Raw genomic sequence first — 25,927 nt, 5'->3', positions numbered from 1 at the left:
AGGCAGAAGAGGAACAGGTGAGGCTGGCAGGCAGAGAGAAGAGGGGAGCCCCCCAGCCAGCAGGGGTCAGCAAGCAAGACACGGAGGAAGCAGGAAAGCAGGACGGACATGAAGTAGAAGAGGCCAAGGAACCTCGGGGCAGCACACAGATTAATAGAGATGGGCTAATTTAAGTTAAAAAATAAAAAAAAAAAGAACTAACTAGAAACAAGCCTAAGCTAAGGCCGAACAGTTATAATTAATAACAAGTCTCTGTGTCATGATTTTGGTGCTGGCAGTCCATGAAAGCCTGCTTCAGCCAGGTATAGTGGAGCACGCTTTTAATCACACCACTGGGAAGGCAGGTGAATCTCTGTAAATTCAAGGCCAGTCTATATAAGTGGGTTCCAGGAAAGTGAGGGCTACATAGAGAGACCTTATCTCAAAACAAAACAAAGCAAGGTTGGAGATACATAGTGATGTCACTGAGCATGATGATACTGTGGGACAAGAAGAGGACATGTTCAGGTAGGGGGGCATCTCTCTCTCTCTCTCTCTCTCTCTCTCTCTCTCTCTCTCTCTCTCACACACACACACACACACACACACACCAGTGCTACAAAGCCAGAGGTGCACACAAATACAATGAGCACTAAGGATCCCCTGAGAAGCTAGAGAGGCACAAGAGTAGTGTCTACAGATATTCAGGAATGCATAAACCACAGAATATAAAGAAAACAACAGGTACAGTACCCCACTATACACAAAAGCCTCCCACATCCATAGACACATGCAACAGACATCCAGACATACACACCTGCTGATAAGACTGGGCATTGTCTCTTGCTCTCTGCCTGGATATCGGTCTCACCTGAACCCATAGGACAAATGAGGTCTGTCCCTTGTGGAAATAGTTTACAGGTGTCAGGACTCACGTGGCACTCTGAAGCAGGAAATTCTACACAGGAGGACCCTAAAGTTCTGTCAATTCAAGTCAGTTCTAATACACCTGCCTGTCTGTGGAAGCCTCAGGTCTATGTGCAGGCGCCAGGCCCTCCTGGGTCTTTGGCTCAGAGAGAACCCTACAGCCAGTCATACTGTGGACTAGTAGGCTCCCTTCCTGGCACCGTCTGTCACTCCTATGCAGCTGCCACAGGGGGCTAAGCTACAAGCATCTGGCAAGTTACTTGTAGGCTTTTTAAGAAAACGTTAGAAAATCAAAGTCTGGGGAGAACGATTGCATGATGGTTGTGGACTTAGAAGCACAAAAGGGGCCTGGTAGCTCAGAGTAGTGGTGCTGCAGATACTCCATGGGTCTCCAATCTGTCTATTTTACCATAGGTAGGCCAGAGATGACCTGTTATCTAACTTAGATTAGCTGTAGAACCTCTGCCTAATACTTTAGTGTAACACAAAACCACAGCATCAGGAGTCTGCTCCAAGATGTAGTATTCTTCCTTCCCAAGGGATGCTTCAGACCCCTGAAAATTTAGATGACAGAGATGGGGCTTGGATTTATTCCTCTGCCCAAGTGCTGGCCCAGATATGAGTGTCTTGAGTCCAATTCTGGCTGTTTCAGCCACCAGTTTCTAGCACTGCCAGCAGCATCTGCTGTGGCTACTGGAGCCCTCTACGTTAATAGGCTTGGGTAAGGGTTCTTAGCAGCTTACTCCTCAGTGCCCAACACAGGCCTGGGCACAGTGCCATTCTCAGAAGCATCAGGTACAGGGGAGGGCAACAGAGAAGGCAGGTCCATCATACCTGGGGCATCTACAACCACTCTCAAGGGCTGCTGTTCTCAGTGATCAGACGTGAACAAGGCTGCCCAAGGGTACACCCTGCAAAGAAGGGTACAAGTCTCCCTGTCAAAGATCTCCTTAGGTGACCTCTCTGTGATGTCCACAGACCCTAAGATCAAAGGCCCAAATACTAGACTTTTCCAGCCAAACCCAAGCTCAAAATGGAACAAGGTCTGATGAGCCTTGGCCTTCTACATCCTCAGGTACACAACGGAAGAGGTGGGGTTGGGGGAATGAGGAGTGCAGATGGAGTGGGAAGACACTAGGTCCGTCCTTCAGCCAAGGCAGGTATCCCCACCTGTGCTCTGGCCTCTGAAAGGGCCACTGAGCCTGAGCTGCTGACCCATTCCAATTCCTTCCTTGCTTTCTTTTCAGTACCCAGGAATTCTAGGGTAGATACCAGGGTCAGGGGAGATGCTCCAGTAGGCTCCGCTGGGTAACTAATGGGTTAATTGCATACCCCATAAAAAAGCCACTGCAATTTAGGGAGTGAGCCAAGCAGCCCCTGACTGGCAGTAAATCAGGGATGAGACAGGTGGAGTCCCAGCCCTAGTCCTCCAAGGAGCCAAAACGGCAGTAAATCTACAGAAATGGCTTTTATGAAGCTCTGGGTTTTATGATGACGTTAATGTTTCTCCTGATACTTATGGGAAAATGAAGTAAGTCACGGGCAGGTGCAAGAACTGCTCTGGTTGGTGCCAGGCCACTCCATGAACTTAGGTAGATGAGGGAATTGCCTGCACCTGAGGTCATGCCCCTAGTGGATTGGCAAGCTGGCATCAAGCACCCCCCAACCAGTTGACCTGGATATGCCTGCCCACCCAGGGATTTATGCAGAGTTTATTGACTGCCGTCTTGCCCCAGTGGGGCTTTCCATGGGCCAAGAGTCCACTGTTTGGGCACACATTCATCCCCACAATCTTTCCACACAGGGGTAGCTCTGGACTTCTCCGGGTCCAGTCTAAGCCCAAGACCCTTCAGTACAAACATGGAACTGTGTGCTGTGAGCTGTGTGTTGGAGTACGGCTGCTCAAACCACAGGCTTGACACCAAAGACCCTTGGTCCCTAACCAAGAGACCCAAGAGGCAGCAGCCTGTTCAACCTATTAGCAGCAGCCTGGCTCCCCACTTCCTGGCACTCTGCTCACCTACACAAAAACCCACCTCAGGTTCCTGGCCAAAATCCTGGAGACCCTGTCTTATGTTGTGTCCCAAAGCATCAAGCTTCCCATGAATCTCAGTTCAGGGGCATGTCCACCCTTTGCCTGCCCAGCAGCTGTTGAAGTCAGAACCAACAGGATTCTAAAGGGGAAGAGTCCAGGGTGGTGGGGCCCTGTAGGCACTGGAGCTGTGGACAGCTGCAGTTGAGGGATGGCCCTGAGGCAAGGACAAAGACAGCAGGGGAGGAGGGGCTGGAGACTTACTGAGTAGCCTCTCCCGGAAACCGCCTGTGCAGAGCTCTGTGGGGAAAAAGTACGAAGACAGTCAGTGATAGGTTAAGCCACAGCCAACTGCCCCCAGGAAACAGGCCCGCAGACCCTAGGGGCAGTAGGGCACCCGCTGGAAAGTGGAAAACAGGGCTGAGCATAGTCTTCTGCACCAGACAGCTTCTGGAGCCTTCTTTCAAGCAGTGGTCTCCCCTCTGGTTTAGCCACGTCAGCAGTTATTTCAATACCTCTGGGCTAGCCCAGGAGATGAGCCCTACCTAGTAGAGGGGGCCCCACAGAGATGCCCTTACACTATCCACAGCTCCTTCAGGACTAGGATGCTAAAGCCATTCCCCAAAGTGCAGCAGGAAGACCCTTCTGGAGGAGGGTGATAGCATAGGTTGCTAGGTTAGCCAACAACTATGGTGGAGGCTAGCATGAGAGCCCAGGGCACTAGGAAGCTTCCTTCTATCCGGCTTAAGAACATCAGAAGAGAGACAGCTGTATCTCAAGTTGCTTGGGATTCCATAGCCCAAAGATGGGCCATGAACCAGGATCAAGCACGTGTATGTGCACATGAGGCAGAAGCTGTGGCAGGTAGGGGTGCTGCAAAGTGCACGGTGGGGGCTGTGAGGCAGGTGGGAACTACATGGTGACTTGTGACAGTAAGACAGGAGAATAGAGAGTGGATAGAGCACACAAAGGAGAGTCAGCAAGGAAATAGGAGCTAGTAGGTGAAACTGCAGTCCTCCCTTCACAGCAATCCTCCACATCCTTTTCTTTGAACGACTAACAGGGCTAGGTCACTGCTTGGAGGGTGGAGCTCACCCACTTCTACCCCTGTTGGATCCCACCTGCCAACCAAAGGCAGCTGATGGGGTGGGGGTGGGACGTACTTGGTGAATTCTCAGCTTCATGTCAAGCTGTGTTCAGAATGCAGCTTCATTTACCCTGGGCTGCAATTAGAGTGCTAACTAGGGCAGCCCTGCGGCCCCAGACAATTACCAGCCTATTTTCCCATCTTGCAGCAACAAGATCAGGAGCCTGGCAATTAAGCCTCCCTCTGCGACAGCAGGCTGCACCCCCAGTCCCCTATTTAAATGATAATGAGACACGACTCATTCAATTTAGTCCTTCAAAAAAATGTACTACCCTGAGGCCACTTCAGGAGCTGGGCAGGGTTGGTGTCAGTGGCCAGTCCGGAGCCACCAACCCAGTGGGTAATCCCTCTGCTTCTACCCCAGTTCTAGTCCCTATGCTTCATTTTGGTTGGCCCAGTAGGCTAGCCCTGTGACAGGCTTCAGACCCCTTCCACCTGGCTTTGTGGCTGACTATCCCAGAGACCTGGTACCCAGGGGCCTTTCTCAGGGACACTGATACAGCCCCAATTCAGATCGTTGCATGTGCACCCCTACCCTACATCAGCAGCCCCAGGTACCTCAGACATGGCCTGACACCTACGATTTCAGACACATTTGTGGAGTCATTTCTACCCAGGCATCACTGCAGGATGCTGATGTAGCATCTATCTGCTCTAGGACACAAGGGTGTCCTCCTTAGGGTTCCAGGGCCAGATCTCAGGCTGCTACGCTGTGCACTATGAGATACTTGATATTCCAGATGGGCTCCTGCCAGTTCCTAACTGCTGTCCTTCATTTAAAGCCCTCCTTCTGGTGAGGTCTCAATTTGTGAACAACTGCTTTAGAGAAGGCAAACTGCTAATTGCTCATGTGTGGCCTCCGTGTAAACTGCCGGGCATGGTCAAAGCCATGAGACACCTGCAGGAGCCACCAGGATGTCAGTGACGGGTACTCACATCGCTCAGCTGGTCCCGGGAGTTGCTATGCTGAGAGCTGGAAGCTTCAAGGACACTGTCATCGTCACTGTTCTGGCCACCCCCTCTGGCCATGGTGACCTTCATCTGGGGACAGGGAGAAAAAGTCTCAGGCAAACGGGCACTCACCAATAAGACACCCTGACCAGAGTCACACCCTCCCCACAAAAGCCACTGGGACTAAGCTCATTCCAGGGCTGGACGTGCCAAATGTGGCAGGGGGGCATTTCCCCTTAACTGGAGGACATGCGTTTGTTGGGAGACAGCAGAAAGAACAAAGAGATGTAGGGCCAGGAACCCACCTGGCTGAGTACTTACAAATTCATCACCAGACAGAACAGGAAAAAAAAATGCACCAAGAAGCTACACCATCACTGGCCCTGTCCTGGATTCTTCCAGTCATTGACTCTGAAGATACCCCAGGGGACTGAGAGGCTACAAACCAGGCCTGTTCTCCCTGCCTTTCCCTACTACACCAAGATATCACACCCATGCACCCACAGGGCCTCCTTTAGTAGGCACACTCACTCCTTATGTATGTGACCTTGAGCTACTTCTTAGCTCCTGGATGCCTCGGGTTTGCCATTTGCCATTTGCAGGGCAAAGCTGTAGGCACACACAAACATCTCAGGGGCCAGCTGACACTGGTTATCCTTAGTGCTTAGCACGTTCTGAGACTGCTGGCTGTTTGGAACAGCCCTTAGGACAACCCATTTCACTCTCAGCTCAGAAAAAGGAAACAGGTTGAGGCATGGTGACAGATATCACTGGCCTTGGCATTAGGAGCAGCCTAATTAGGAGCAGCCAGTTACGCAGCTGGGTTCACAGCATCCTGGGACTACTAGTGCAAAGGCCACCTTCTGGCCCCAGACACAAACACGACTGTCTAGGCATGATGACCTCACACTTCTGCGATCTGTTTAATAAGATCATTGCCACATCTTACAATGGATGAGCTGGGTCTCCTCATGAACAAACTGGGTGCAGTGTTCACTCAGCCAGCACAGGATGCTGAGGGGCTATGTGATTGCATGTGACCATTTGTCCTGCTTCTACCTCTTTTACCTCCCCTGGTCTCACATTCCACAGCCACTGATATAGTTTTGGCTAAAGTCCTTAGAATACAGCTAGTCATTTTACCAAAGCATGTGCCAGCCCTGGAACTACTTTAGGGCTTGGAAGTGGCTAAGCCTCCGAATCTGCCAACCTCCCTCCAGCCCCAGACTTCCAGTAATCCAAACCCCTTTCCACTCCCCAGAGCTAACAGGGTACCAAGGCCGAGACACTAACTGGATGTTAGTTCATGACCAGATAGCTAAATGGGGGCCCTCTCACCCAGGAAAATGTGTAAGGCCCTAGCGAAGTGAAGGTCATGTCTTTGGGGCAGAGTCTAGGTAGGGTGCAGATGAACTAGGAGCTGAAGGTGATCATAGTCACTGACTGAATTCCATCACTGGACCCATTGAGAATCTACTGGTATCTATGTCTGGTTTGATTGATTTGAGGGTACTCTCTCTTCTGACCTACAACAAGTGGACAAAGACTCACTGCCAACTCATGAGGGCTGAAGAACACACCTATGTAGTTGAACTATGAGTACACAGAGCATGCTTTCTGCTTGACACATACATGCAGAAGTCACCCTTTCTGAGTCAGACACTAGAGTGAGTGATATACCTATGATTCCATGATAGAACCCTGTAGGTGGGGTGGGCTGGTGTCTGTTATCCTGTCTTCAGGGTTGAGAGCCCCATTCCCTACAGTGTTACAGAGCTGACTGAGTCCTGTACTGTGGAAACCACTGCAACCACAGACACACAGACAGTTGCCACCTACTTCTAAAACCAGGTCATCCAAAACAGCCCAACCTGTTTGCCTTTGCTCTTTCCTGCTTCTTCCCCGCTTTGAGAGTCTATTAGCTATGCCAGAGGCTGTGAGATGCCATGCTTCCATCTCCATCTTTGTGTGAAAGGAGGAGGTGAACTATTTGTTTGTTTGTTTGGAGACAGGGTTTCTTTTCTTTTCTTTTTTTTTTTTTTATTTTTTATTTTTTTTTATTTTTCGAAACAGGGTTTCTCTGTAGCTTTTGGAGCCTGTCCTGGAACTTGCTCTGTAGACCAGGCTGGCCTCAAACTCACAGAGATCCACCTGCCTCTGCCTCCCGAGTGCTGGGGAAAGGCATGCGCCACCACTGCCCGGCGTGTGGAAGGATGAGGTCAGTACACCTGGACCTCTGTATCTGCCTGGAGCCAGAAGATGACCTGCTTGCTCCAGGAGGGCAGATGAGAGTACCTGTACTTACAACCACCTCTGGACTTTGTAGACCAGACACCAGCTTATCCACTTATCCACTGGTTCACTCATCCACCCATCAACCCATCCAACTCTTCAGCTAATCAGTCAGCCAACTAACCAACTAACTAATAAACAGTTAACCAACCAACGAGTCAGCATTCCCTGGGTGAGTACATTGGGCTCTTCTGAACAATGGACATGTAGACATATACCCTCCCCTCTCATCGAGCCTTCAAAAGCACATGACTTCCAGTAAATGTAAGGGGAAAAAAATGGATGAAAGACAGCCGCAGGGGAGGCAAACTGCAGAGAACGAGAGAGGCTCACCAGAAAAGGCTGCCCTATGCCACAAGGCAGGCAGGCCCACTGCTCACGCTGGGCAGTGTCTCGTTTGTTCTGTGACACAACGACTTTGATGAGCAGTTAGGCTAGTTTGTAGGCTCCAGTTTGGGAGGCTACAGACATGGAACGGGGCTCAAAGCTGGTCCAATCATTTAAAGTTTGCTCCTGCAGCAGTCTAGGTAACTATGGCCTGCATGTTCCTGTGCAACCTCAGCAGCCCAGGAGGTCTACAGGGAGTGGCTAGAGGCCAAGCCCCAAGGAGGAAGCACAGATACTGTACCTCCTCACACAGCTCTCTTGTACAGCCACAGGCTGACACTTCTGAGCAGCTGTTCTCTTGGGCTTAGGTATGGAGTCTATGCAACTGCACATGCGCCCCCGCTGGGCACAACCACATTCAGTCTCTCTCTCTCTCTCTTCCTTATGCCCCTTGTGGGTTTCTGAGGTCATCTTTAGAAATCACAGTTCTTTCATCCAGCCTCCTATAGGAACTTAATGTATACATTATCTTGTATATGTATGTGTGAATATGCAAGCCACAGTGCACATGCAGAGAAGTCAGAGGACAACTTGTGGGGACCATTTCTTTTCTTTCACCAAGGGGGTCCCAGGAGTTTGAACACAGGATATCAGGCTTGGCAGCAAGTGCCTTTCTTTACCCACTGAGCTACTTCTGTAACTGAGTGGATTTGATAGTTTATCATTTTTTTAGGTTTATTTTGTTTATAGTGTTTTGCCTACATATATGTCTGTGTACCATGTGCTAGAGTGCCCACGGAGACCAGAAGAGGTCATCGGATCTTCTGGAATCACAGATGTTTGTGAACAACCATCTGAGTGCTGGGAACTGAATCCAAGAGTCCTCTGGAAGAGCAGTCACTGCTCTTACCACTGAACCACCCTCTCTTGTGCCGGGTTTTAATTATTCTTAACCATGTACTTGCCAGATAGCAACATGAGCCCAAGGCATTTCTGGACAGCACCTGAAAGCTCACAGACTTTGGGTCACTGGCAGCTCCAAGAAGCTAAACTGGCAGCCTTGGAGATAGAACTTTCATAGGCCTTTAGTCTTGGTGGGATTCAGCCCTTGGCTCTGGGCTGTGTAGGTCTATGGGGGAGCTGCAAGAAGAAAGAAGGTTCCCAGCCAAGGGGGCAAGAGTTCCAGAACATGAAGGGAGGTAGGGCAACGATTAGGGGTCCAGATATATAGAGCTCACAAGATCTCAGAGAAAGGCCAATATTGTCCTACTGGGGTCCCAAAACTATAGTGCTGATGAGTGTCCTCTCTGCAGTGGACCTTGCATGTCCCAAGCCCACAAAGTGGGTGGGGTAGACTGTGAGCCAAGCTGCTTCCCGTCCAGCAGCCTCTGTCAGCATGTGCTAGTGAAACACTCCTTACTTTCTCATGGCGTGGTCTGGGCGGGACATAGGATACAAAAACCACAACAAGCTGGCAGGAACTTGCGCGCAGACCTGTTCAACACTATTTATGTGAACATGCTACCGACTGGGCAGAGAAACTGAGGCACAGTGCAGTGCATAGACTTCTGCAGGTACTACATGTGATAAATGGGAGCTCGAGTGGTACACTCCTCGGGTACCACTGCCTGCCAAATGCTGGAATACACATGGTCACTGGTACCCAAGCAGGGCTTCAGTTGACACTACTTGGGCAGACAATATATGTATTAGTACATACATATTACACACCTCACTTGCTCCCCAAACATCTTCATGTTCTATAGCACTTCAAAGGGGCATCAAGGCCCACTGGACCCCAGGATCCCATTATTCAGGCTGAACATACACACAAGGGCAGGATGGGGTTGGGCAGTGGTGGTGCACGCCTTTAATCCTAGCACTTGGGAGGCAGAGGCAGGCGGATCTCTGTGAGTTCGAGACCAGCCTGGTCTACAAGAGCTAGTTCCAGGACAGGCACCAAAGCTACAGAGAAACCCTGTCTCAAAAAACCAAAAACCAAAATAAAGAAAACAAACGAATAAAAAAAAAACAATTAGCAGGACCAAAGCAAAGCCAGCAAAGCCAGCGTTGTGTGGTAAGTCTGCTTTATGGGAGGGGGAGGCCTCCAGGAATGCCTGCCAGTTTCCACAGAGTAAATGCTCACACTGAAGTCCACCGAAGCTACCAACAGTTTCACAGCTTGTGAATTTTCTGAACACTTAGCAATCAGTTTCTGCAAGCTGGTGTTTCTCAGAAACAGGGCAATCTGACTAGAGGCTGGGAAAGGGTTCCGGTAGCCAAGACATGGTGACTCTAGCAATGAGGTGCCTCCTTTCCCTACTCAGCTGCAGGCTGCACATGGAAGGGACTGTTTCTAGGACTGGTGGTCAAGTACACTGCTCTCCCAGGCAGGAAACATGTGCTTTGTCCTGGTGCTCAGGGAACAGAGCGAGCCTGTCCAAGGGTTGTACCCCGAGCCACTTATCATTGAAGATGAAGGCCCTAGAGTGTCATCTCTCACTTGCAGGAGTTAGAAAGTCTACCAAGACTCTGACCCAGAAAGAAGCACACATGGACACACATGTTACATGTACATGCCCCAGGTTATCTATGAAATGTATATGTACTACCCAGTGTACACACCTCACCTGCTCCTCAGACACTTCAAAGGGGCATCAAGGGCCACTGGACCCCAGAACCCCATTTTCAGGCTGAGAAGACACAAGACAGTAGGAACAGCGACCCTGAGGAAGTGCAGGGCATGACCTGGATGGTGTGCATGAAAGTCTGATGAGTCACACACAAGCTGAGATAGTCCCAGGGAGACATGCACAACACCTCAAACTGTTGCATGCTTAGACAGATGCTTAACTTAGGGCCCCTACAGTCCACTTAACCTCTGCACTTGCAAGATAGAGACAGGGTGGAGCAGTTCACTTCCTGGATTGAGGATGAGAAGTAAGGCTGCCTGGCTGCTTTCTGCTATAAGCCCTGGGAAATCCTTGCAAGGGGCAGCAGCTCTCTCAGGCATCACAGACCCAGAAAAGGCCAGAGGTGGAAGAGTGGTTAGGTTCCATAGACCCTAACGTGAAAAGCCAACCAACGTAAGACACGCCGTAGCACTGCCCTCCTAACATACAGTACGTCCTGTATACACAAAATGTCAAAAGTACACACCGTGCATGTATGGTTCTTCCTGTATGCCATAGGTACATTTTCAATACATGGCACTCGTGAGCATAGTAGATCCCGTGTATACAGTGCATTCTATAGACAGAATATACCGTATGTGTATGGTGTGTCCTGTACACACAGTGCATTCCATGTATGCTGCTGGCCCTCCAGCAGCCACTCTATGCCTACTCTTCTTGGGGGGTTGACCCCTGCTCCCACATCCTCAGGTCACTGACCCCTGGTCCTGCTACAGACAATGGTCATTTGAAGAACTCTGAAGGTTCCCTAGATATAGCACATCTTAGAAGCTTGGCACTGGCCCAAGTTACCCGAGTAACTAATGCCCTCCTGCAGTGAGCTATGCCAAGAGTCCATAGTCACAGTAACCCTGATCACTTCAGCAGAACAAGACCACGCTGAAAGAGACCAAGCTGCAACTTTCTCTAATGGTCTCTGCTCCCTGTCCTATATAACCCCTACTCATTTGTCAGTTCTGGGCCCTGGCTTCGCGTGTCTTCTGAGATCCTAGAACAAGTGCTGATACAGTAAAGAACCTCAGTTAGCACAACAATAAAACAGCTTTTCTGTTTTGTTGTCTCCAGGCCTGATGGTCTCCTACCCCTGACCACAACACTCACTGGCCATTGTGGACTCCACCCCATACTTCCCTTCCACAGGTACCCAGCTGTGGCTTCAGACTTGGGCATTCCATATAATCCTCTCTTCGGAACTAAGCTTTCTCGTCACCTGACCAGGAGGGGGCCCACCCAAGATCTTCCTCGCCAAGACACTCCATTTGCTCCTTTCCCCATCATATTTTTTTTAAATATTTATTTATTTAGTATACAATGTTCTGTCTGTATGCCTACAGGCCAGAAGAGGGCGCCAGACCTCATTACAGATGGTTGTGAGCCACCATGTGGTTGCTGGGAATTGAACTCAGGACCTTTGGAAGAGCAGGCAATGCTCTTAACCACTGAGCCATCTCTCCAGCCCCTCCCCATCATATTTAACACCAAGATGTCATTGTTGTTTACTACTGTCCCGGGATGGGGAGATGGCTCAGGCTTGAGGTTAAGGGCATCAAGCTTCTCTACATCCTTCCAGGATTCAGATAGCTAAGTTCTGTGGTGAGGTAGCACAACATGGCTAGGGCATGAGGAGGGAGAAACAAGACAGGGACTTGTTGCGGGAGGTCCTCCCACTCCTCCAGCCTATCACTGCTGAGGTACCAGCCCATTGGGGCGTGGTTTCTCTCCCTTTAAAAAAGCGGCCACTTCCCTCTCCTCTCGCTCTTCACTTCCTGCTCCGCCTGCGACTAGACTCCTTTCCTGGTTGCATAGAGGGCTGTTGCCTGGGACAGTGATCTGTAAGTTTTTTCCCCTTTAAATAAATACCACCCTAATAATCATAACCCCGAATTGGTGTGGCATTGTTTGTGACTTACGCCTTCATTTTGGCACCCAACGTTTGGTTTTAGAACCTCTCCTTTCCCCGCTCGCAGCCGCGAGTTCAGCTTGGCGGCCCCAAGTTCGGCTTGGCGGCTGCGGGCTTGGCGGGCGCAAGTTCAGCTTGGCGGCCGCGGGCTTGGCGGGCTCTAGTTCGGCTTGGCGGGAGCCCTCCCTTCCTCAGCCGCCAGCGGCCTTGGACTCCCCACGTGGATTTAAACTCCACAGGCCCGCGTAGTCTCTGGCCGCCTGGTTTGCTCTTTTCTGAGTCATTTTTAAATCTCCCTTGCAAGTACAGCTCTTAAGTGGCACGAACCAGAGCACGTGGTTGCTGAAAGCTGCAACCCCTCAGGGTGACTTGTTCCGTCTCAGGAATTGATTTAATTACATTTATTTTGTTGAGAAACTTGCATTTTCCAGTTTTTAACATCTACTAAGGCACTGAAACAGGACCATGTTTTCACCGCGACTCTGCAACAGCGCCACCTGCTGGATAATAGGTAATATTGCAGTTTTTGTTTCTAACGCAAATTTTACTGCTTTGTTTTCACTAATACAATGGATTAGTAAATTTATATTTACTAATACAATGAATTACATCATACAAGGTTTATATGATTATGGGGATACCTTAATTTGCTTGTTACTAGCCTTCAGTTTTCTTTTCCATATTCTATCATTAAGGAAGAATATGGCACTCCTAAGAACGATTGAATCTTTACGTACTAATAATGAACAGAAGAATATGGCACTCCTAAGAACGATTGAATCTTTACGTACTAATAATGAACAGAAGAATATGGCACTCCTAAAAACGATAGAATCTTTACAAACTAATAATGAACAGAAGAATATGGCACTCCTACGAATGATAGAATCTTTACGAACTAATAATGAACAACTAATTGACAGGATTAAAATTATTGAAAATCAGAGGTTATCTGAACAAGTGGATACTATGACAGACAAAATTGATTCCATATCCAAGGGTATTAGAAAGTTACCTGAAAGGGTTCAGGCTGTTGTATTTGACGTTCAGACTTTATCACAAAGTTTTGATAAGGTAACAGACAGAATGTACCTCCAAGATGGGAATCTACATGATATACAAGAAAAGTTTAAGGAGGAAATGTTATCTTTGAAGGAAAAAATTAAAGCTTTGGAATCACAGGTGCAGAATGGGGACCAAAAAATTGATACCTCAGTGAAATCACTGGAAATATATACAGGTCAGGAGATTCAGGATTTAAGAGAGACAATGATAAAAAGATTTGAAAAGATTGGGGAAATTATTGCAGCTGGTGAACAGAGTAAGGAGGCACAAGGACAGGATACAATGCCTCCACCAGCTATTAGAACTGGCTTACCCAGGGTTCTAGCGACATACCCTATACTTAATTCTGACAAAGCGTCAACTTCTAAAGGCTCAAAGGGAGTCAGAGAAGCTAGATGGACACCAATAGCAATGAATGATCTGAAAGAAATTAAGCAAGCTGTTGTTAATTTTGGCTTGCACAATGCATAAGTAAAGGAAATGATAAGGACTTGGGCTTCTAATGCTAGAGCTACCCCCCATGATTTCCATCAGTTAGTGTCTGCAGTTTTAGATAATGGACCTTCCTTGATGTTCGGAATTTATTTCAGAGAAGAATCCAAACATATGGAACAGCAAGGAAGAGCAAAAGGTATTGAGGTTTCCCAAGATCAAATTCTTGGTGCAGGAGAATATGCTGATCCACAGGTCCAAGCTCTTTATGACAATGAAGTACTGTGTCTATGTCACCAAGCAGCTTTAAATGCTTGGAATAGGATACAAGATCCAGCAAAAAGGGTTGAATCATATACCAGAATTAGGCAGGGACAGAGAGAACCCTTTATTGACTTTTTGCAAAGATTAATTAAGGCTCTGGACATAGGGGTAACAGACCCAGAAGCTAGACGAATACTTCTTGAATCTCTAGCTTTTGAGAATGCAAACATAGAATGCAAAAAGATAATTGGGCCTTTAAAGTCTAGATCAGCACCTATGGATGAATGGATTCAGCATACGATGAATGTTGAGACGTTTAGCTATAATGATGAATCTTGGGTAGGAGAAGCGATTTCCAAAGCAATGAGGAGACATCAAACTACCAGGTGTTTTAATTGTGGTAAATTAGGACATTTGCAAAGGAATTGCAGGCAAAGAATTTCTAGGAATAATATCTCTTCTGGGAATGACAAAAATAGGAGACCTCGGCCTTCAGGTATATGTAGGAGATGCGGTAAAGGCAGGCATTGGTCCAACGAATGTAGGTCAACAACAGACAGACGGGGCAATCCGATATCATCGGGAAACTCCATGGGGGGCCTCTCGCAGGCCCCCAAGCCAACAGTGGCCCAGTCATTCCCAGTCACAGTGGAGAACGTGCCTCACCAAGAAAATTAAAAGCTCCAATTTCTGCTGTAAAAAGTAATACTGGTCTAAATGAAGAATTACGTGTGGAGGATGAGTCAAAAAACCCAATAGGACAGAGTAAACGTATATTTTGGCAGACTTCTATTAATGATCAAAGACCAAAGCTAAGAGTCTGTATAAATGGCACTTTTATTGAAGGCTTATTAGACACAGGTGCGGATGTAAGTATCATTACCCCAGAATCTTGGCATCCGAATTGGCCTCTTCAAGAGGTAGATGTTCAGTTCCTGGGAATTGGAACCCTATCTCGTGTAAAACAAAGCACAAGATGGGTTGAATGCATAGGGCCCGAAGGGCAAATAGGAAGACTAAGGCCATATATAGCCAATATTGCCATAAATTTATGGGGCCGTGACCTGCTACAGCAATGGAATACCCAGATTAACATTCCTGTATTTCCAGGAACTCATAATTCTGGGAAGGATATGATGAGGTATTATGGAAAAAGGTCACCAGCCATTCAGGCTGTACAAGAACATACAGCAAATACCAAACCTTTAGAGGTACCAACGGCCCTACCTTTAAAATGGCTAACTGAGAAGCCAATATGGACCAAACAATGGCCTCTAGCTGAAGATAAACTACAGGCATTGGAACAGCTGGTGCAAGAGCAACTAGATGCTCACCATATTGAAGAATCAACCAGCCCTTGGAATTCTCCTGTGTTTGTTGTAAAAAAGAAATCTGGTAAATGGAGAATGGTGACAGATCTAAGAGCTGTCAACAAAGTAATTCAACCTATGGGCCCACTACAATCTGGAATTCCTTTGCCTTCTCTGTTACCAAAAGGATGGCCTCTTATAGTTATTGATTTGAAAGATTGTTTTTTCACTATACCGTTACAAGAAAAGGATAGAGAAAAATTTGCCTTCACAGTGCCTACTTATAATAATTCTCAGCCTAATAGGAGATATCAATGGACTGTCCTCCCACAGGGTATGCTCAATAGTCCTACACTGTGCCAATATTTTGTAAGTAAGCCATTGGAAATAATTCGTAAACAATTCCCCAAGTCCATCATTTATCATTACATGGATGACATCTTATTATCTGATTCAAATAAAGATACTTTAGAAAGGATGTTTGAAGAAGTAAAGAAAGTCTTGCCTAGGTGGGGATTACAAATTGCCCCTGAAAAGATTCAAAGAGGAAATTCTATTAATTACCTAGGTTACAGAATAGGGTTAGAGAAAATTAAAACGCAAAAGGCACAAATTAGGAGAGACCGCTTAAAGACTCTTAATGACTTCCAAAGATTGTTAGGAGACATTTCCAGTCTACGACCAGCTGTTGGGATAACACCTGATCTAATAGTTCATTTAAACAAAACCTTAGATGGTGATAAAGATTTGAATAGTCCAAGAGAACTGACAGCTGAAGCAGAAAAGGAACTAACAATGATTGAGGAAAAATTACAGGAGGCACATGTGGATAGGGTGAACCCAAATCTTAGCTGCATCCTAGTCATATTGCCTTCCAGAATTTCTCCTACAGGGATTCTAATGCAGAGGGAAGATATTATTTTATAGTGGATATTTATACCTAATAAACCAAGTAAAAAATTAAAAACTTACGTGGAAAAGGTCTCTGAATTAATTATAAAAGGTAAGCTGAGACTTCGTCAACTAGCAGGTATAGACCCAGCAGAAATTATAGTGCCTTTTACTACTGAAGAAATAAAAAAGTTATGGGAAGACAATGAACCGTGGCAAAGAGCTTGTGCTAACTTTTTGGGAGAAATTAATAGCAACTATCCCAGAAGTGATAGACTTAATCTCATAAAAAGAACTTCTTGGATTCTTCCTAGAATTGTACGTGATGCTCCAATAACTGGAGCCCGTACGTTCTATACTGATGCAAATAAATCAGGGAAAGCAGGTTACAAGTCAGATGAATTGAGTAAGGTGGAACAAAGCCCTTATAATTCTGTCCAGAAGGCAGAATTATATGCCATTCTTATGGTGCTAAGGGATTTTAAAGAACCTCTTAATATAGTTACAGATTCACAATATGCAGAAAGAGTTATCTTGCATATTGAAACCGCTGAATTTATACCAGATGACACAGAGTTGACTTCATTGTTTATCCAGGTACAAGACATAATCAGGAACAGGCTTTGTCCAATGTACATAACACACATCCGGTCCCATACAGGTCTGCCTGGTCCTCTAGCCCAAGGCAATGCTGAGATTGATCAATTATTGATTGGAAGTGTGTTGCAGGCCTCAGAATTTCATAAAAAGCATCATGTCAATAGTAAAGGCCTAAAGAAAGAATTTTCCATTACTTGGCAACAAGCTAAGGACATTATAAAGAGATGTCCTACTTGTTCTTTCTATAATCAAACACCGTTGCCTGCAGGGAGTAACCCAAAGGGTACTAAGAGAAATGAAATCTGGCAGATGGATGTGTTCCACTTTATGGAATTTGGTAAATTAAAATATGTACACCACACCATAGACACGTATTCAGGTTTTCAATGGGCTACTGCCCTGAGCTCAGAAAAGGCTGATTCAGTAATCACACATTTATTGGAAGTTATGGCCATCATGGGTATACCTGCGCAAATAAAGACAGATAATGGTCCGGCATATGTATCTAAGAAAATGAAACGCTTTTTTGATTATTATAATATAAAACACATTACAGGTATACCAAATAATCCTACAGGTCAGGCAGTTATAGAAAGATCAAATCGTACTATAAAGGATATGCTGAACAAACAGAAAGGGACTGAAAATACCCCCAGAAATAGATTACATAATGCTTTATTAACCTTGAATTTTCTTAACGCTAATGAGAAAGGAACGACAGCAGCAGAAAGACATTGGATAATGGAAAAGTCTGCTGAACTAAATCAACCGATTTATTTCAAAGATGTGCTGACCTCTCAGTGGAAGCCAGGAGATGTGCTACGTTGGGGAAGGGGTTTTGCTCTTGTTTCCACAGGAGAAGAAAAATTGTGGATACCATCAAAATTAATAAAGTTTCGATTTGAAGAGGAGAAACCTCTTGGAAAGGAGAAATGACAACTCATTCACAATGATGATATTCATACAGGTGGTAAGAAAAACATATAGAATGGGGGCAGGGTTCTGTTCTTATCTCCACAGGAAAACACTCATCTTTGAGAAATTCAAGGGACCCTGGATGTTTGGATACTGACAGATGGAAAAATACCTGCCCAATAGGAAATATCAAGACAACTGAATGGGTTGTGTAAGTAATATTAAACCATATTTCTAAATTTATAAAGCTGGTTTTGAAGTTGGACTCTGGCTCAGTCCCTCTCCAATTCCAAGCCTGTTAGTAAGAGAAAAACCCAGAGTTTCTGGAGTTTCTGTCTCATGTCAAGAGCCATGATATGGGACAGAAAGAAATATGAGTTTAGAAAACATCTTTGCTTTTCTTCATATCTATCATACTTTTCATTGAATATATCTATCATGTCTTTCATTGAATATATATATATATATATGTCTATATGATTAATGTTTAAGTTTTTCATAATGAACAATGAGTTTTTCCTGAAGTGACATTTGAAGTTTCCAGGAAGAAGATGGGGCCCCATAACAACAACTCCACCTGGTTGATATGACGTCATGATACTGATAGCGCTACTACAAGACCTGCTTTTGGTACCAGCTGCACAAGACAGTTCCAACTTGGTTAGCTGAAATGGTGCACATCTTATACAACATTTTGGCCAGACCTGCACAAAATACTCAGAGACTATTGGAAATTTTAAAAGACATTGATCTTGAAATTTAACCATCATTTTACTTTCACAGGATCCCCCAGAAAGAATGTCACCCCCATGACAGCTGGAAGTAATTCTAGAGGACAACGTCCCCTCTCCCAGTAAAGTTTGCCCTTGGGTTTAGGGACATCATTTAGGGGTTGATTATAATTAGTATATGATTGAGGGTTGGGGGAGGAATTTTATAAGCTCAGGGATCATTTTGAAAAAAAAAAAAGAGGGATGATGGGATAATAGATTTGTAATTGTGAGTTACTGTCTTTAGACAAATATATTGGTATAGATTCTTGTATATTGATACAAAGTTAAATTATATTGACTATTGTATGCATGCATGTTTCTACCTCTGTTTAAAACATTTTTTATGTATTGACATATATTGTATTGATATATATATATATTGTATATATTTACCATATTGCAGTGTACATTTCTACCTCTGATTAAGATACTTATATAATATTTGTGTATTGATATATATTTACCTACTGCAATGTATATTTGTACATTGTTTATATTTGGAGGTCATTGTCCTCATTTGTTTCACAGTCGTTTTTTGTCTTAGTCTTTAAGTTAGATAGATATTGAGAATTATATAGACTAATAGTCATCTAAGTTTGTCATTTATAATAGACTAATCAGGTTCTTTAGATATACAGAGATTATACTCAGTATAGATAGATAATCTTCAACTTCTTCAAAGAGCTGTAGAAAATGGCCTTTAATCTAACTCAGAGTTTTGTGGTAGTGAGACACAACTGCTCCTGGCAACACCACTCTATTCCCGAGAGAATGTTGAGCACCAAAGACACTCCACCTGGAGCCTTTCTTTTTGACAGAACTGGCGTTTGGGCAAAGAAATGCCCATACCTCAACAACTGACAAAGATACAGAGCATGCATCAATGGATAAAACAGGACTGTCATATCCTGCCAAGACAGGGTAAGATAGTTTTGAAAAGTTGCTTGCCTTAGAAAATGGTATGTCAGTTATGTTAGGCCTTAGCCAAAGTTGGTTGCTTCAACGCTGCTAATGTGACTTTGGGTGATTGCCCAGGTAGCTAGTTGTCTCTGTAATTTGTTGCATGTTTTGGAAGTTGTTTTACTGAACTTCCTAATTACCCAGGTAACATTATTTCCCTTCTCAGATCTTCGATGGGGTTGAAGACTATATAAATGTAGTTACTTTCTCTCATGACTTGACCAAGTTATTTATTATACAAGACCTAAGCTAGTTAGAATAGGATATTTGTACTTATTGTATATAATTTCATAGTAGGTTTAGAACTCTCTTATTTAAACAAAAGGGGGAGGTGTTGCGGGAGGTCCTCCCACTCCTCCAGCCTATCACCGCTGAGGTACCAGCCCATTGGGGCGTGGTTTCTCTCCCTTTAAAAAAGCGGCCACTTCCCTCTCCTCTCGCTCTTCACTTCCTGCTCCGCCTGCGACTAGACTCCTTTCCTGGTTGCATAGAGGGCTGTTGCCTGGGACAGTGATCTGTAAGTTTTTTCCCCTTTAAATAAATACCACCCTAATAATCATAACCCCGAATTGGTGTGGCATTGTTTGTGACTTACGCCTTCAGGGACTAGCAGGATTTCAGGGACCCACAGCGCCCTTCAGGAGCATGCCTCCAATGATCCTACTAATCCTCCTAATTCCTCACTTCCTCCTACTAAGCCCCACTCTCTAGAGTTTCCACTGCATCCCAGCAGTGCCAGAGGCTGATACCTTTAGCATATGAGCCTTGAGGGGTGCCCCGATCCAAACCACAACATGGCCCTCTTCCATTTTCATAGAGATCTGCAGTGGAACCACCCCCACCAGCCTGCACTCTGGGTCCTGCATGTCCCTTCCTGACACCAACCCAAAGGTGCTTCTCCATATAGCTGTCACACTCAGCCCCCACTTGCTCTACTCTACTGCAGTGGTTCTCAATCTTCCTAACGCCATGGCGACCCCCAACCATAAAGCTATTTTGTTGCACTTTAGAGTTGTAATTTTGCTACTGTTACAAATTGTAATGTAAATAATCTTATGTGTAAGATATCTGATATGAGCACCCCCAAGGGGGTTGTGACTCACAGGTTGAGAACCACTGCTCCTCTATGTCTTCCAGACAGAACTGATTTTCATACAGAAAGTCTTGTTTCTTGCTGAATCCTAGGATCCGAATATAGTGGCTCATGCAAAAGAACCAGTTCCTGAGAGGGCACAAGACCTGACGGGGCAGGATTACCATGATTGCCCAACACAGCCAGTCCAAGGCTGTAGGGAAAAAGGTCCTGGTTGCCCAGAACCACACCAGTCCTTGAGTCTTCTATCCCTGGAGGGGAGGGATCCAATTTATGTGGGGCTATGATGGAATACTAGCGGCTTCAATAATCAAAGCCATTCAAATGTTCCCCAGCTTGTAGCCTGGCCACAGCAGTGTTACAGAAGGGGACTGGGTCTGCAGATGAGGACAAAGATGAGCATCCAGGGTTTGGGTCTCAAACCAGCTAAGTGGCATGAGAGGAGGAAATCACTGAATTTATACAGAGAACAGTACCCACCATGGAAACAGCAGGGCACATTCAAGTCCGCTAGAACCTTCTGATGGTTTTTGAAGATAGGGTTTCAAGCAGCCTTGAACTCAGTACGTAGGTGAAGTCGTCACTATACCCTGGTAACTTACTTTTGATCTCTCATTCCCACACCTCGAAGACTTATGTGTTATTATGAACATTCTCACTTTATAGGGATAGAGGTAGAGTCCCAGAAAGAGGATGCTCCTTGACAAGGCTACCAAGCTGCAAAGGGCAGTGCAGAGGATATGACCAAAATACATTGAATACATACATACATGAAGTCAAAAATAAAAAATATTAAAAATTAAGTCTCTAGCATGACCATTGCTAGATCACAGCTGCCAAAGTGAAGTTCAATCCCTTGTGACTTCTAACCAAAGCAAAAACTGCAAAGAGCATTGCAAGGCACCTTCTCACGTTCGGAGGAAGCTCGGGTCTTCCCCTCTTCCCAAAGAGCTGAGACTGAAACATAATGTTCAGTCTATGCCCACTTGGAAGGAGATGAAGTTCAGGTTGTCCAAGGACACTTACAAAGGCCATCAAATTGGCAAAGTGGTCCAAGGGTACAGAAAGAAACACGAATCTACGTTAGATGAGTGCAGCAGGAAAGGCTAATGACACGACTGTCCACGTGGGCATCCACCCCAGCACGGTGCTGTCACCAGGTTAAAGCTGGGTAAAGATGGCAAACAGATACTGGAAAGGGAAGTCTCGACACGAAGGAAAGGAGAAGGGCAAATATGAGGAAGAAACAATTGAGAAGATGCAGGAGTGGAGGTGTCTTATAAACAACTTTCATTAAAGATGCTTAAGTTAGTCTCTCCTACCCACATAAACACACACACATGAGGTAGTGGTGGGGTATAACAGTATCATTCAGTCCTCAGGAGGGCAGCCATTCCAGATCCCTGAGGAATAGGGAAGCCACAGCCTTGGAACCTGCTGAGAAAGTGGTCTGTCTAGCAAAGGTGAACTAAGGCAGGCACGAAGGGACTGCAGAGCCTCCTGCTGTCTCCCAACTGCTGAGGATCATAAATTTGTGCCACCATCTATCAGCTTTTGTGACTACATTTTTTGAGGAATTTATACATCTCACCCAATTGTTGGCTTAGTTGGAATAAAATCTATTTCATGTCTATGACAACTAAAAACTGGCAGCCTGTGTTGTTTTGTTTTTCCTTGGTTAATTTAGCAAGGGGTTTCTCAGCTTTATTATCTTTCCTAGTTTCTATTGGCCATTTGCACAACATAGAAGTCCCTAGGAAGGGCCCTCAACTAAAGAATTGCCTTGACTACGGACATCCCCAGCCTACTGTGGGCCATACCACCCCATAGGCAGATAGCCCTGGGCTGTATAAAAAAAGCTATCTGAGTATAAGAGAGCAAGCCAACAAGTATAAGACCCGAAGTTAACCTGTGAGCCTAACCCACCCAGGGACCAGGTAACTTCCTGGGACTTATACAAATGGGAAACTGGGTAGTCATATATGGGTTTGTCCTTAAATAGCCCCTACAACATGTGTCTCCTTGCCCCTTGTGGGAATTCCAGAGAGTGGTTCTGACCAAGGTCCATCCTGGTCAGTATTTAATTAAAGCTTGCCTTAAATTTGGCTCAAAATTGTGGAACTGGGGGGCTGGAGAGATGGCTCAGTGGTTAAGAGCATTGCCTGCTCTTCCAAAGGTCCTGAGTTCAATTCCCAGCAACCACATGGTGGCTCACAACCATCTGGAATGAGGTCTGGTGCCCTCTTCTGGCCTGCACATATACACACAGACAGAATATTGTATACATAATAAATAAATATTTAAAAAAAAATTGTGGAACTGGTTCTTCTCTTGCAAATCTCAAGATCAACTCAAGCAGCCTTCTCCTATGGTTCCTATCTCCAGGTTCTTGCCTCGAGTTCCTCTTCCGATTCCCCTCAGTGATGGACTGTCTAGAAAGTGCAAGCTATACATTTACTAGGAAGCCTTTTCCCCCATAGCTGCTATCACTTAGCATGTGAGACCCTAAAAGTGAATTGTGCTAGTCCCTCCCACTCCCACCCCCGAAACAGGGTCTCCTGTATCCTCAGGCCCTTGTGCTAGATTTCTAACACTCAACGCAGAGCACAGACACAAACACAAGTGCGCGTGCACGCGCAGACACACACACACATCCCAGTGATATTTTTATTTTTTTTTATTTTTTTATTTTTGATTTTCGAGACAGGGTTTCTCTGTAGTTTTTGGTGCCTGTCCTGGAACTAGCTCTTGTAGACCAGGCTGGCCTCGAACTCACAGAGATCCGCCTGCCTCTGCCTCCCAAGTGCTGGGATTAAAGGCGTGCGCCACCACTACCCAGCTGCAGTGATATTTTTTTTTAAAAATATTTATTTATTTATTTATTATGTATACAATATTCTGTCTGTGTGTATGTCTGCAGGCCAGAAGAGGGCACCAGACCTCATTCCAGATGGTTGTGAGCCACCATGTGGTTGCTGGGAATTGAACTCAGGACCTTTGGAAGAGCAGGCAGTGCTCTTAACCACTGAGCCATCTCTCCAGCCCCCTGCAGTGATATTTTTAAAGACAAGATTTAGGCGGGGCGGTGGTGGATTTAGGTGGAGGCAGAGGCAGGTGGATCTCTGTGAGTTCAAGGTCAGCCTGGTCTACAGAGCTAGTTCCAGGACAGACTCCAAAGCCACAGAGAAACCCTGTCTCAAAAAAAAAAAAAAAAAAAAAAAAGACAAGGTTTAAGTATTTAGGCTGACCTCAAATTCGTCATCCTTCCTCAGTCTCCCAAACGCTAGGATCACAAGTGTGCAGTGTGCACTACCAGCTCATCACTAATTCATTTCATACTTTTTACATGCTAAAATGATAACACTTTCAACAAATTTAAATGATATCTATTATTAATATCAGCACTTGGGAGGCAGAGGTAGGTGGATCTCTAAATTCAAGACAAGCCTTTTCTACAGAACCAGGACAGCCAGGGTTACACAGAGAAACCCTGTCTTAAAAAAACAAAAACAATCCATTATGATGGTTTATTTCAGTGTGGTTTCTAGGACATTTCAAATGCTTTGGCTCATGTTACTTCCACCAACAGTGCTGCTGAGTCCAGGACCTATCCATATCTGTTTCTCAAGAAACTGCCCAGGAGGCCCTGTAGAACTAGAAAACCTGTGGACTTTCCCGCATCTGTCAACTGTGGGGGATTGTCACCTGTCACTGCATCTTCAAGCTAGGAAGGGGCCTCACTATGCCACTAAGCCCATTTAGAAGGGTTGAAAGGTAGGCAGAGAGATCCCAGGTCAGGTCATGCCACATGTCAGGCACAACACCTCATCTCACCGTGATAAACTGCTCCAAGGCCCTGAAACCTTGCTTTTCTATTTCTGGTCTGGCCTCACTTCTTTAGCTAGGGTATAAATTGTTCCCTCTGCCATATGCCTTTCTTCTAAAACTGCTAGGGTGCAGCCCCTGAAGGGTTATCAGTTGGAGCTTTGACTAGAAGAGGCTCCATGAGGCGAACATCAGCAAGCTGGGACTAGTGTCTGGATGAAACTGGTGAGCAGGTTGGGAAGGCTGGTGACTTCATTTCATAGGCTGTGATGTTAACATGGAGAGCATGATGGGATGTGTCATAAACACCCACCTTGCAGACATACCTTTGCAGTCATGTAAGGTGAGGCAAGGACACACACACACACACACGCACGCACACGTGCAAATGCCTTGGACAGGTACTGGCATTCAAGGTAGACTGTGCTTGCAACTTTTCCCTTCTAGGTTGCCCCAACTCACATTCTGACTCAGCCAAGGTAGAACCCAAGGATCATTCTAGCTCCAGGCCCTACAACAGGGGCCACCCAGCTTCCCTGGGAATTTACTCAGATACTTCAACTCCTCACAGGCTTCACTTTCTTGTAAGAGATCCAGTGGGGGAGCTTACCAGCTTCTTCATGCTCCCCTCCCCTTCCTGGTAGATAATACTATACCTTGCCCACGGTAAAGCGGGCTACACCGAACCTGGTACAGAGTATGAGGCCCTAGCAGCAAATAAGTAGATGCTGATGCCACTTGAATGATGGCACTGTCTCCAGACTCCATTTCCAGAGGGTCTTCTGGACTCCAGACCCACATCATGTGGATGAGCCCACTACCCCATGGTCATCAGGACCCAAGCCTGCTTCCAGGGAAGCTCCAAACAACCTCAGGGTCTCCACCCACAGCTGCCTATCCTGGCAGGCCCATATAGCCATATGGTCAGATAGGTCAGCAACACTAGAATTTGCCAAATCCAGAGGAACCTGGGTCTCTAGTTGCTCAGAAACACCACAGGTCAGCTTTGTGAACTCGCCTTTTCTAAGAGCAGCTCCAAAACAGGTCCCAGAACATGGCCCATGTGACCCAGCCACCAGGGTCCTGGTAATGGTGCCCACCCAAGGCTGGCTGTGGTCTGTTTTTCAATTGTGTATGTGTGAGTACAGCGTCTATGTGTGGAGGTTTAAGAAGTTCAAAAGTCTGTTCTCTCCTGCCACCTTGTGGCATAAGCACCTCTCTACCTGCTGAGTTGAGCTATGTCTCTGACCCACTAGGTTCAAGTAGTCTTCCTTAGCAAGCGTCTACAAGACCTCATCCTAGAAGCCTCAACTTTCTGTGCTAATCTGCCCACCACTGTCAGTATTCTATTTCCCCTCTTAAACACACAACTAAGAGGCAGCCAAGGGCACCCAGAGTGGCCTGATACAATAGATACCCTCAGGTACAACCAACCAGCCTTCCAACCCTGTAATAGACTAAGCTGAGCAGTAGGAGATAACAGGACTTTACAATGCACTTTCTGGCCCCAAACAGGACAGAAGGACCTGTATGTATGCGGTGCATCATCAA

The 25,927-nt window shown here is 45.9% G+C and overlaps 1 protein-coding gene across 13 annotated transcripts in view; it reads right to left on the bottom strand.

The window, feature by feature from the left end:
• Fbrsl1 (fibrosin like 1) overlaps positions 1-25,927 on the bottom strand; it is an 89,035-nt gene that overhangs the window by 45,985 nt on the left and 17,123 nt on the right. For 9 of the 13 annotated variants that reach the window (XM_041647554.1, XM_041647601.1, XM_041647587.1 and 6 more), the window contains exons 3-4: positions 5,022-5,126; positions 3,203-3,238 (exon numbers count right to left, since the gene is read on the bottom strand). The exons of 1 other annotated variant lie outside the window; for it this stretch is intronic. In XM_041647554.1, the coding sequence (XP_041503488.1) occupies positions 3,203-3,238; positions 5,022-5,126 (141 nt within the window). The remainder of the gene's footprint in view (positions 1-3,202; positions 3,239-5,021; positions 5,127-25,927) is intronic. 3 more of the 13 variants (XM_041647603.1, XM_041647564.1, XM_041647571.1) reach the window with 1 other exon arrangement.

The sequence above is a fragment of the Microtus oregoni genome, unplaced genomic scaffold, assembly GCF_018167655.1.
Source record: "Microtus oregoni isolate MIOR12 unplaced genomic scaffold, Mior012 000003F_ref0000135, whole genome shotgun sequence".
NCBI classification, from domain to species: domain Eukaryota; kingdom Metazoa; phylum Chordata; class Mammalia; order Rodentia; family Cricetidae; genus Microtus; species Microtus oregoni.
The sequence above is the reverse complement of the archived record's forward strand: the minus strand, read 5'-3'. Positions and strand labels throughout refer to the sequence as shown.